A 12,722-nucleotide genomic window follows, 5' to 3' on the forward strand; every position below is an offset into this window, starting at 1 on the left:
TGGCCATTATGAACGCAGTAACACATCGTTATATTAGCAACTTCCACTCCAACTCTTGTCAACAGGTGTGCGCTATGACCATCTCGGCGCGGCTGGGCCCTTGGTATCGCATGGGCTAATTATCCACCTTATGATCATGATTTTTTCAGCAATCAGTTACACTGTATCCTACATGTGCCAAGCGCGAAGGAAGACGGGCATATCAGCCACGAGTTGAAGTGAACCTGAAGCCTTCACCCACAATTCAAGTTGCATCGCATCGGGAAAGCACGCCGTCGGCAATACAACGCGAGGTAGGCCACGACACCGCTATCCAGATGCAGGGCCAAGACAGGCAGGCAGCAGTGGGCGAGCGTGGCGCCCTTCAGCAAGCAAATGGCCGTTATCGCGAGCTGGCTACCGACCGTTACTGGCCAAAACTTCTATTTCCGGGTCTCGACCAATGACAAGCCGCAGCACAAAAATTAGAACATTTCAAGATAGAGCTAGCTAGCTACCCCCGAATAAGACGAGCCCAACCTGCACTTTCCTGTTCGGTGCTCTAGCCACTTGGTCTTCTGTCGACCATCTGCACGAGCTCCATTGTCTGTGGTCGCAAGCGTCACGGGGGCTATTGCACACACCAGCCTGTCCTGTGAGCTTCAGCTGGTGCCATCCGGGCAGAGAGCGGATCTTCAGTCTGTTCACTACCAACTTGGAGTCTTATCCCCGCTCCACCACCCAGGACCTCCATCGAGTGCTGCGCAGCGCCGTTTGGGAGTCTCCGTGGTCCACCACCATGCACTCGCCGCTGGCAATCTCCCAGATCTCGCTCTCGCAGTCCAACAGCTCCGGGTACCAGAGCCACAGCCAGGCCAGTCGCAGCAATGGCAGCAGGATGTTCGACGTCGAGTCCCCGTCCGCCACGTCCGCGGCCAAAGACTTTTTGTACCAGAGACAACTCGCGACGAACGCCGTGCCATTGCTCGTAAGGATGCAGCGACATCGAATACTCTGGACGGCGGTGCTGGGCGTCGCGGTGGTCGTGGTGGTCATGTATTTTCTGCAAGAAGGAATTGTGCTCAAGTCGTATCCGGTTTCAAGTTCTGGCTCAGATATTGACGCTTACAACTTCTACGTTGGATTGTGCACTTCGGTGGTCGTGAAGCCGTTGCTGGGATTGGTATCGGCGGTGGTGCCTGCAGTGTTGCTGTGCTTTTTGACGCAGTTGACCATGCAGGAGACGAGTTCGAGGTGGACACGCTTTGCGCTGGCGTTGTTGGGGAATTTGGTGTTGTGGTTGTTGCTTAATGGATTCATGGCGTTGCACGTGAGCGAGGAGACTGCAAAAGTGGACGCTGTTATTGGAGACAGCGACCTTGTGGAGTATGAGGGCACTTCGTCTACTAATTCGGATCGTGCCTCAAGTGCGAACACAATTCTTCGCAGTGTAATGCAGATGGCCGATGCAACGGCGGAAAATGCTGTAGGACAATGCAGCCGAGCATCGCCGCGAAGATTGCCAGCACAGATGAGCTACGGATTCCCGTCCCGCCAATGGCTCAGCGAAATGCTCCCGTACGCGCCTGAAATCTCGGACACTAACACGTTAACTATGTCGCTGAGCAGTGATGTTGACCCAGCCGCAGGCGTGACAATGCCTATGGAGTTAACTGCGGCTCGCAACCTGGTGTTATACGCGCTTCGAGCCACCGACGACTTTTACCGAGAACAAGACGTTCAAGCGAACGCCAGCGTGTTTAAACTCTTGGATCTGCCTGACGATTTTGACTTGGCGTCTCCAGATGATTCGAGCATGACACATGCACTTGTTAAAGCTACCAACACAATGATGAACCTCGCTGTCGAGACACGAACCCACCTGCGAAACTTCAGTGTCGCTGAGAGCAGTGTGGAATTTGTGCAGTTTCCCTGGGCGACTGACAGTGGTGACTTGACATTCGAGGGGGTAACACTGGAAATCCCAATGGACGAGGATTTCCTGCGTCGGGACATTGAACTCCTCAATGACACTACACAGTCTGTGATTTACGGGTCCAAGGTACTAAGCGGACTGTTTCAGATCAACGCCAAGGAAGAGTGTGGTCGCTATGGATGTGTGGTAAGCCCTGTGGGCGCTGCGCTGACGACAGCCCCTGCTGATGAAGGGAGCCAAGTACGTGCACTGCCTGTTTGCTTGGATACCAACGGCGATGAAGACTACGTGGCCACGATGAACGTCAATGGTAGCGAGTGCGAGCATCGCTCCACTAACTCTATGCTGGTCCTCAGCTTTGCCAAGCGAATAGTCGGTGACGCCATTAGCTCATCCCTCATTAATGATACGAATGGTGAAGCGCTTGTGGTGATGCTGACAAACGCGCGAAAAATCTACCAGGTCACTGCGGGTAGAATGACGTGGGAGACAACAGACCTGGCCTCTCGGTACGATGCCTCTTGCGAAGCTAGTGACTGCAATGGTCTCGCATTTCCGCTATTTGATGATGAACGACAGGTCATCGTCGGAAGCGAGCACGTACCATTAAGCAATTTGACAGCCTATACCCCATCTCTGCTGTCATGGACGCCTCTGGTAACCTCGAACGTGCAGGAGGTGGATATGAGTGACATTCTCAAGAGTGATTTTGTATTTCCTAAAAATTTTGACGACACCAGCGGCTGGACTCCAGTCGATGGATCTCGATGTGAACGCGAACGCGGGGCTTTTATGGATCGCGTACAGAGCTCACACCTGTACTCAGAGCAGTCTCTTCAACCTGCGTACCAGTCTGCACTCTTTTGGCTGTTCCAACATGGCGTAGTGAAGCAAAAGCTTAGCCAGTCGACACTGGCGTTCAATGCCAGTGTCAAATACGTGGATGTGAAGCTGTCGGTTCCGAAGCTTTCGGCTACGCTTACATTTGTAGGCTCTGCGATGCTTGTTATCATGGCTGTGATGGTATTTTTCGGAGGTAAAAGCCGTGAGGCTGCTGTTGAGCGGCATTTTAAGCCGCATCACCTCGCACGCGTGCTTTTGGATGACGACGCGTTCTCGCATAGACTACTTAAGTGTGATCTGCTCAATGTCGGCAACAAATACCTCAACAGCTCCGAACTACTAGACCAGTTCGAGATCAGCGGACTCGCACTTCGGCACCGCAAGCGTCCATCAGACGTGCTGATTGTGCCTAAGGGCCAGCAATCTACCACAGCATCTGCAGCATCAAGCCGGGCAGTTCATATCGTGTAAGTAGCGTAAACCATTCGTTATAGAATTTATTTACTCCTCTGGAGGAGACATTGCGCTGTTTAATGTGTGTGCATCAGCTGTCTGTGCGTTCCTCACTCCATGACATCTTGCTGTGTCATGCGCGATAGTATCCATTATACACTTCGAATTGCCGTGTCAAGAAGAAAGTTGTGCGCAGCGAGACGGAAAGTCGACCGATAATCGGAAGTGCCACGAAACGTTAACGTGGGACTCCCGATGCCAAACTCAGTGCTCCCTTGAGCTAACCGTGGCAGCCCAAATACAACTTCAAAAGAGTCTAATCTCTGGGAGATGTTTTTGATCAACTCCGTTGTAAAAAGAAATATTACGGCAAAACTGTCTTTGTTGGCGGATTTGAAGAAGTTAACGAGCGAGTGCAGACTTCTTATACGGAACCAGTACACAACAAACACGAAACAGCAAGTTATATGGATAGTGTCTGCTCCTTCTACATCAAGCAGGCTGGGTGGGGCTCAGCATACACGATACGGAACTTCTCAAAGCGAGAGAAACAAACCATCTCCAGTTTGTGGCTTGTGCTCGAGTCTTCGGAGTTCAGGAAAGGCATCGCCGGGCTGTCGACTTCCATAGACGTGGCGTCCTGGTCTTCAAGCAGTGCCTGCTCATATCTCTTGCGTAACGTCGTCGAGCTCCATTGAACTAGATCGGTCGCCATCTCTACACAACCCGCCGGTAGCAGCCCACCAGTGTAGGTGTCGATGGCAGGTGGACACAAAACACCAGCCCAGGAGACTGGGGATTGTATCAGTGGCTTGTCCGTTGAAGTTTAAAACGTGTTCTTGGTGAAGGCATCGAAGAGATTCACGCCCAGCTCCACTTCCATGTCGGAGTCCTCTCTCGGCTCCTCAATGAACTCATCGTCTTGCACTAAAGCATTTGCCTGGGTGGAAGCTTGCATGGCACTTGTCTCCGTTCCGGCCAAGAGCTGTTGGCACTGGTGGATGAGATTGAAGTGATCGGGGCCAAGAGCCGTCAATGTCGAAAATGAACGGCCGTGCTTCCATCGAAAGCGCGAAACACCCAGCTTCGTTGCAGTTCACAGTGAGCTGTTGATCGCTGGCTCTTCCGTTACAAGGACTCAATCCGGCGTGGGAGTGGACGCGTAATGCTAAACTTTGCCGACAGACAACGCGATGACAGATTAAAAAGCGACAGCAAGCCCAGATTACCACCGAAGTCGAAAGTCGTTAAGCAAGTCAACGGAAATGCATTCTTCAGCTATGAAAGTGAACGGCTACGTACAAAATGTTTATTAAACTTGTATCCTCAAAACAACCTTCCTCTATCTTCGGCTCACGTAAAATTGCCCGTATCCGTTGACGCCACAATTCACGGCAGTCCAAGATATCCCAAATTTTCTAATGAGGGTCCTCATTCAATAGTTCAACTGGTGAGCCTAGAAGTACACCGAGAAACTGTATATCGTGCAGCTATGGATATACCTATCTGTAGGCTTACCAATTGCATTATTGATAGAGACCCAGGCCTCCTCATTTGAAAATTCTTCTTTTATGGCTATGGACCGTGAAAGCATTTTACAATTTCCCGTGCACATTGAACTACTGATGGAGGCCTCCATGACGTTCAGTAAGGATCTTGAAACTGACAGGCCGGTGCTCAAGGTGGTGCATCACCAGATTAGTTGCAGGGAGTGCTGCATCGACAATTCGAGCACACGATCAAAGAAAATCAACAGGGGAATGTTGAGATTCTGTTTTGAACCTACACTAAGCGGAAGTGGTGGTGGTCATATTTAGGAATTTGTCGCCTGCAATGCGCTTTACGATCAGATTTCACATCAAGTAGCAAGACCATGCCGGTCTTTCCAAAGCACCAATCATCCTTCGGAGCACTATGAAGTTCACAACCGACAAGTATCGTGAAAGAACCACGAACTCTTGTTGGCTGCCCGACGACGATATTTTTGTGGAAAGAGTTGAGCATCATCAGGACCAAAACCTATCGCGTAAGTTTTTCTCTCTTGTTCAAACTCTATCTTGTACTTAACTCGACTTGCCTAGTTGAAGATATTCGAGCAGGGGCAGAATGCAATATCCAAAGGGAATCGACTTGACACGTCGAAGTCGATGCGCCGTGAAAAGGTGACTGTATCGTCCAAGTGCGCGGCCTACTTCTCCCCGTGAATATAGAGTTTGGTCTCACAAGAGACCAAAAACATAATGCACCTCACCTTTCATCTACAGGTCCATCATCACGTGTGGACGCTCATTTCGGAATCTTCAGCAGACACTTTAATTTCATGGCATGCCATCACAATAGCTTTTAAAGCTATATCGTGACTCGTGGTTCGTGAATGTGAACTCGAAATGGAGCAATTGTTTATGCACTGGTGTCTCGAACACGACGAAAATTCCAGCGAAATATGATGGTATGTCTTCCATTACAAAAGGAATCCTACAGTTGATTGAGCGAACGCACACGCATGAACAATCCTCTCAAAAATTGCGGCGGACGCTACGACCAAGCCTTGACTCTATGAGGCAAGAACACGAGCTAGAGAGTATACCGGGGAGATTATGAAACGTGGGCTCCATCATACTCACTATGGCGACAAGAAATCACGAAGTGTAAATGACTATAGTTTTTTTTTCTCCCGCAATGTATTGAAGTTATACCAACAAAGGCAAGTTGAAGTGACCTTCACTCCTCATTCCGCACTGAAGAAGCGCAGCAGCATGGAGATGACCAGTAGCGTCATGCGCTTCGCCATGGCCACGTACTTCATGAAGCGTGGTGGTAGTTCTCGTCCTTCGCAGAAGTTCAATGATTCGTCTTTGGCTTCTCCTTCCTCCGAGCCAAGCTTCGCCACCAGTTATCTCAGTGACGAAGACGTAACAGAACGGGAAGAGGATGAGGAAGTGGAGGAAGATGTGGACTCGGAGTTCTCGCATGTTGTGTGGACCCACGTGTCGAATCTGAGGCAGTTGCTGGTGGAGGTACGCTTCCAGGAGTGGTCAAGTGGCATCGCTGAGCTTCGAGAGTATGTAGCTGCCAATGGACTCGGGGTCGCTGGTGGCTGTGCTGGTGAGGATGATCAAGAGGCAGGAGCAGGATGCAGTGTGCATTGTTCAAGGTGGAGATGATAAGAAACAGTAGCCTCCTTGAGCTTATTGGGGTGTGACTGACGGTGCTGTTGGGTATTCCAGTGATCGAACACCTGTGCTTCGAGGCCGGAGGAGAGCCATCTCAAGTGTTTGATGAGGTACCAAACAGCAACTCGTGTTGGGGTTCTCTGACCAATTTTCATGGTGTCTGTGGTTCAGTTGACAGAGTTGCTGCTTGGGTACTGCTGCGAGAACAAGGATGCCTGTGTGGCGACCTGGCTGCTGCGAGCACTTAACGGCATCACTCGCGGACTACGTCAATACGAGCAACGATACGGAATGGCAAGCGGAAACCAGCACGTGTTGGGGGATCTGGACCTCAGAAAGCATTATTCGAGCTCGTCCAAGAGAGCTTAGCCAATGTTGTCAATTGATGGTAGGCGAGTGGAATAAGCCAGCTGACAAATCTTTTAACCACACCTCAGTTTGTGTTTCATTCTCCGCACGCTCCATTAACTATCTTGGACGTAACGTCGCCAGTCTCCTTTGTCATAGTCAACATCGGCTTCTCAGTTACATATATTGAAAGAGACCTACACGAGGCAGGATCATGGCGGGCAACAAGAATCGCGATATGGACCCGATAACGTCACGAGATCCAGGACCTAAACCAACAGCTACGGGAGCAGCAGTTGGATGAAGCAACTGTGCCGCCCAAGACAGAACCGCAAATCTGTACGTAGAATCGCTTATTAAATACATGAGAAACAACACGCATTTGACAAAGTACGCGAACAGATTCGTGCCGGTAGTTGTTGGCGGCGTGGACGAGGTGATCTACTGCTTCAAAAGGTGTGGGTTACTACAAACTGAGAAGGTCCTTGGCATAACTCATTACCGCTCTTGCGTTTTGGTCATCAGCAACGATTTCAAAGGCGCCATACTTAGCAAGTTATGCAGCAGCATGCGCTTCGAGTTGTACTTACACTTGCATCGGTCGGTTGAATTGTAGATATGTGCTGTGGTTCGCCGTCTAGCATGAAGCAGCTTACTATTTGTTGCCGTGTCTTGCGTCGTGCAGTAGTACTGAGTGCACCCTATCAAAGTGCGTGGCATATTAGTATCAACCTCATAACAACTAATTTCCTGCCATATAAAGTGTTTATCAATTATTCGAATAGATAGAGAAATATGCAGTGATTGCCTATCAAAACAACCCCCCCTTCAAATTCCTTTGTACGAGCTGGCTCTCCCTACACGCCACACACTGTACTGCTATTGCAAATGTAGCCGCATGCGTGGCCGGCTGCCACGTCAACTACGAAAAAAGCGGCAGCAGCTTTGAGAGGGAGAGGCAGCGACGGGGCAAATTCCAGCGTCGAGTTGTCAGGGCAGAGGCGAAAGCGACCGAGAGGGCAACAGCGGATCGAGTGCGGAAAGCGTATCGCAGCCAGTACGTCATCCCTCCCCCCCGCAGTCAACTAAGCTGACAGCTCCCTCACTCCGCTCTATCTGCAGCCCCGCGTAGATCTCGCCAACCCCGACCCGAAATTAACCACAGGATCCGAAACTAAACGATGGACAAGGCGCTGCTGACCCGCGCCACGAGCAAAGATGACACGCCCACGCCCGGCTACCTGTACGGAGAGATCGCGCGCATGACGCAGCACAGCTACGAAACGTGCTCCAAGGTGCAGGACTTCCTCATCTCACGCGTCAAGAACAAGCACCACACGATCAAGTACAAGGCGCTCCAGGTCATCAAACACGTGTGTCGCGAAGGCCGCGTGGACTTTAAGCGCGAGATGCAGAAGCACATCCCCACCATCAAGGAGTGTCTCCGTACGTTGGTGGCGGAACCGAAATTATTACTTTTGGCATTTAATTCTTACGTATCTTATTTTCTGCAGAATTCCGCGGCGTACCCGACCCGCTCAAGGGCGACGAGTACTACCGCCGTGTACGTGAGGCAGCTAAGGAGGTGCTGGACGCCATCTACGATACGGACAACGCGCCCGGACTCGGCGGCATGGGCATGTCGGCTCGTATCCAGGGCGTGGGGGCCAACCCCAACGAGAACAATGCCGGCGGCTCTGGCTGGAGCTCCAAGATCTGGGGCGGCAAGAACTCGAACGACAGCTCGCTACCACCGCCGCCGATGGCCGGCCCGCCTATGGGTGGATACAACGGCGCACCGCCTCCAGGAGCTCCGTACGGATACCCCACCGACCCGAATCAGGGCAGCTACGGCGGCCCGCAGCCCTACGGCCAGCAGCAGCAGCAACAGCAGCCGTACCAGCCGGAGTACCCGCAGGGCTCGTACGGAGGCCCTGCCGGCGCGGCCAACCCGCCGTACGGAGGCGCGCCGCCCCAGAACCAGTACGGTGGTGCCCCGCCTCCATTCAACGACCAGAAGTTCTCGGGCATTGGCAACCCAATGTACCAGGACCCGCGAGGTGAGGATTAGGTTGTAGTTGGTGCTATGAGATGTTCTGGAGATTTGCTGATGAATTTTGGCATTGTTTGGTGGGTTAGCCGACGAAAAAGGATTTTTCAAGGGACTGAAGGAGAAGGTGGCGTCCAAGTACCAAAAGTCGGATAAGCCGACTTTCGGTGGTGGCCCGCCCGGATCCGCGAACCCTCCTGACGGCTGGAGTTTTGCTACAAACCGCGGACCTACCAGTGGCAACTACGGACCGACGCCTGCGCCGTACAACCCCGAGGAGCCGTACCGACCGACTGGATTCAGTGGAGGAGGCTACCGTCCCGGTTCGTACGGACAGGACCCCCGCGAATCCGCCAGCTCTCAACTCCGTGAGAAGTCGTATGGTACGTAATCCCCTCCCCACGATACTTCGTCGCTCCGACCCTGAAAGCTCAATTGTCTCCCTCGATGATTGTCAATTACCAGATGGTGACCGCAAGAAGGGTCGTGTTGGTGGTGCGTGGAGCGATGCAGATGTGCCTCCATCTGCCGACAGCTCGTCTGGAATGATGCAGAATAGTGGGCACGAGAGTCGGACTCAAAGCTTCGGCGGCAGCACTCGTGACAACCGTTCGTACTCACGCAACTCAGATTACGATTACGACGACAACAAACTCCGCGAGCCGCAGGCTCCTAAGCCTTTCCCTCAGCCCCCGGTACTTACTGGCCAGACGTCTGGTGCCCAGTCCGATGGCTCTTACGAACGGAACCTGGTCTCGGCCCTTTGCGCTCCTGGAGGCATGCGTGCTATTCCCCCCAAGGACAAAATGGACGCTTTCTTGAAGAGCGCGACTACCCTGGACGCGGAAATTGTTGGTCCCATTCTCGAGGATTGCCTCTCGGACGACCAGTGGACGGTTGTGTCGAAAGCACTGGCAACGATCGATGCTCTGCTAAAACAGGATGGATGCGAAGAGTTTGAAGAGTACTTTACGGAGAACTCAAGTGAGATCGAGGCGTGTGCCAAGTCAGACAAGGCTGCAGTCAGAGACCGTGCCATCAAAGTTTTGGGTCACCTGGGAATTTCCGCTGGATTGAGTGCATCTACAGCCAGCCGTGAATCTTCCAAGCAAAAAAACAAGCCTTCTAGTCATAGGAAGCAGCCTGCTGCAGCAGAGGCTGATCTTCTTGGGGCTTTTGACGACGAACCTTCCGCGGGCGACAGTAGCTCACTGTTCTCTGGCCTACAAACGAACGCGCCTCCTCAGCAACCGACGCAGGAGTCTTCACAGTCGGTGCCTTCGACGGCGAATGATATGACGGATATGTTCGGTGGATTGCAGCTTCAGAGCAGCTCAGCAAGCGTCTCGTCAACGCCTGAACTGCCTCAGCAAGCTGCTACCCCTGTTGCTCCTGCGGCTCCTGCCCCAACGCCGTCGGCGAACAAGTCCATGGTGTTGGACCCGCTTCTGGAGCCACTGCCGGCGGCGTCGGCCATGAACCAGGGCTATGGTACCCCCATGAACATGAACATGATGAACTTCAACACCCCGCAGCAAATGGCCCAGATGCAGCAGATGCAGCAAATGCAGTACATGCAGTACATGCAGCAAATGCAGCAGATGCAACAGATGCAACAGATGCAGCAAATGCAGGGCATGGGAGGCAACCCGGGCTCTCAAGTAATTGGAGCTGCCATGACCCCGACGGGTTACATTGCCAAGACGATTCAGGAGCCCACAGACGGACTTGCGTCTGATTCAGGATTTGGATTCATGAAGAAGAAGGACGACTCGTTCAACTTCGTGGAGGACGCCATGAAGAACAGCTAGACGGTGGCTTCTGTATAGTAACCCCAGGTCGCTTTGACGGTTGTAGAAGGAGCGCGGGGATCAACGCCATATCTGCAGGGAAAGGAAGTCAAGACGCCAAGTGCTCGATGTATCTGCTTGAGGAAGCAAGCGCGCCAAGCTGGACCGTCAACGTAGATGATTGAAGAAAAGGGAGAACGAAATACAAAGTGTTTGAGCCGTACTCCCATCTTTGAAACATACTAGTCCTTCGTCAGTCGAACTGAGCTCGCTAGACACTCCCATCAGACCCCACAGCTTGTGCTGGTTTCTGCTTGCCATTCCGTATCGTTGCTCGTATTGACGTAGTCCGCGAGTGATGCCGTTAAGTGCTCGCAGCAGCCAGGTCGCCACACAGGCATCCTTGTTCTCGCAGCAGTACCCAAGCAGCAACTCTGTCAACTGAACCACAGACACCATGAAAATTGGTCAGGAGAACCCCAACACGAGTTGCTGTTTGGTACCTCATCAAACACTTGAGATGGCTCTCCTCCGGCCTCGAAGCACAGGTGTTCGATCACTGGAATACCCAACAGCACCGTCAGTCACACCCCAATAAGCTCAAGGAGGCTACTGTTTCTTATCATCTCCACCTTGAACAATGCACACTGCATCCTGCTCCTGCCTCTTGATCATCTTCACCAGCACAGCCACCAGCGACCCCACGAGTCCATTGGCAGCTACATACTCTCGAAGCTCAGCGATGCCACTTGACCACTCCTGGAAGCGTACCTCCACCAGCAACTGCCTCAGATTCGACACGTGGGTCCACACAACATGCGAGAACTCCGAGTCCACATCTTCCTCCACTTCCTCATCCTCTTTCCGTCAGCAACATGGAGATGACCAGTAGCGTCATGCCCTTCGCCATGGTCACGTACTTCATGTAGCGTGGCGGTAGCTCTCGTCCTTCGCAGAATTTCAATGATTCGTCTTGGGCTTCTCCTTCCTTCGAGCCAAGCTTCGCCACCATGACGAAGACGTAGCAGACGATTCTTTAGTGCGGAATGAGGAGTGAAGGTCACATCAACTTGCCTTTGCTGCTATCATTTCGATGCACAAACACGGTAAAGCGACTAGCGAGTATACTCGTGTCAGAAGTGTACGGGAGGATGCACGGGCCTCGGGGCATACGGTAGCAGCCTCAACCCGGACCAGACTAACACTAACGGTAGGGCTTAGCCGTGAGATGCCGAGTTGACTAACAACGATTCGGTGAGAATGGGATTCCTGGCGCTGTGAAAGCGACCGATTGATGCATGTTATCATCTTACCCTGGATGGGTGGCCCATCGCGTGTTCAGATTCATGAAGATTCGCTGCGCCTCTACCAGCCGATTTGGAGCTGCCCTCGTATGCGATTGATACACCTCAAGCACGTTGGTATCAACGACAGTCCTTCCGCCGATGTGGTCCTCCAGCCACTTCCGATTTTTCCAGCTGCTGCACAGTCCATGAGCGATTCGTCCAGCGTCCGCGCCATGGTGGTCCAGGTGACTCCAGTTCCGATGAACCAATTGGCGGCGATCATCCTCCCCACGAACGACCACCGCACGCAGCTTCAGAACAAAGCCTTGGAGGAGGGAACACAGGACGAGTTCTGCGAGAAGAAGACACTCAAGCAGAAGCTCCTTCTGGGCATTCTCTACGCGACCGTATCCCTTGCATTTCTCCGCCTGCTCGTGCTCGCCATCCAGTTCATCGGCGACTTCTTCGTCCTAATGCTGGTCGTGACGCGGTGGATGCCTCCGATTCGGTATGACTGACTCAAGATCAAGAGCTCGGGTTTGCGGCAGTTTGAGATCGTGGTCGTCTGCCATACTATTTGTTTCTGTATCATTAGCACAAACATCATCTAAGTTGCCTCTAATATGTCGTCTACTTTGTCGAACTGCACGTTGACTCCGGATAGCGTCAAACCAACTACTGTATGAGCAGCGAGTTCCTCTTTTTCAACGCTCATGCAAGCGTTCGTCTGTCTTGCGCAGGTCATTATTGGAAGCAAGGAATCCTTGATATTATCGCGATGGCTCAGCGCGCGACTAAAGGCTACCAATTCTCAGATAGCGTTGTGCACCGTGCAAAACACTATCCTGGATATGCTCGAATACA

The 12,722-nt window shown here is 52.3% G+C and overlaps 5 protein-coding genes across 5 annotated transcripts; 4 read left to right on the plus strand and 1 right to left on the minus strand.

Annotated features, from left to right (window-relative positions):
• Nucleotides 1–778: 778 nt before the first annotated feature.
• Nucleotides 779–3,229, plus strand: KRP23_5335 (uncharacterized protein; the record flags this gene model as incomplete). Its single annotated transcript, XM_067890388.1, has 1 exon — nucleotides 779–3,229. One exon carries the CDS (start codon nucleotides 779–781, stop codon nucleotides 3,227–3,229), a length of 2,451 nt encoding a protein of 816 aa, XP_067746941.1.
• A 2,738-nt stretch (nucleotides 3,230–5,967) lies between these two features.
• KRP23_5336 (uncharacterized protein) lies at nucleotides 5,968–7,864 on the plus strand (the record flags this gene model as incomplete). Its single annotated transcript, XM_067890389.1, has 5 exons — nucleotides 5,968–6,316; nucleotides 6,439–6,494; nucleotides 6,556–6,652; nucleotides 7,627–7,789; nucleotides 7,855–7,864. The coding sequence occupies 5 exons, from the start codon at nucleotides 5,968–5,970 to the stop codon at nucleotides 7,862–7,864; spliced, it is 675 nt and encodes a 224-aa protein (XP_067746942.1).
• A 49-nt stretch (nucleotides 7,865–7,913) lies between these two features.
• Nucleotides 7,914–10,593, plus strand: KRP23_5337 (AP-4 complex accessory subunit Tepsin; the record flags this gene model as incomplete). Its single annotated transcript, XM_067890391.1, has 4 exons — nucleotides 7,914–8,178; nucleotides 8,247–8,792; nucleotides 8,872–9,165; nucleotides 9,248–10,593. 4 exons carry the CDS (start codon nucleotides 7,914–7,916, stop codon nucleotides 10,591–10,593), a joined length of 2,451 nt encoding a protein of 816 aa, XP_067746943.1.
• A 147-nt stretch (nucleotides 10,594–10,740) lies between these two features.
• KRP23_5338 (uncharacterized protein) lies at nucleotides 10,741–11,584 on the minus strand (the record flags this gene model as incomplete). The annotated part of the gene is made up of 4 exons (XM_067890392.1): nucleotides 10,741–11,013; nucleotides 11,076–11,131; nucleotides 11,205–11,355; nucleotides 11,459–11,584. 4 exons carry the CDS (start codon nucleotides 11,582–11,584, stop codon nucleotides 10,741–10,743), a joined length of 606 nt encoding a protein of 201 aa, XP_067746944.1.
• Nucleotides 11,585–12,064: 480 nt separating this feature from the next.
• KRP23_5339 (uncharacterized protein) lies at nucleotides 12,065–12,376 on the plus strand (the record flags this gene model as incomplete). Its single annotated transcript, XM_067890393.1, has 1 exon — nucleotides 12,065–12,376. One exon carries the CDS (start codon nucleotides 12,065–12,067, stop codon nucleotides 12,374–12,376), a length of 312 nt encoding a protein of 103 aa, XP_067746945.1.
• Between the last annotated feature and the right edge of the window lie 346 nt (nucleotides 12,377–12,722).

This window comes from Phytophthora ramorum (genome assembly GCF_020800215.1).
Source record: "Phytophthora ramorum isolate Pr-102 chromosome Unknown Phyram_PR-102_s0004, whole genome shotgun sequence".
In the NCBI taxonomy this organism is placed as follows: Eukaryota; Oomycota; class Peronosporomycetes; order Peronosporales; family Peronosporaceae; genus Phytophthora; species Phytophthora ramorum.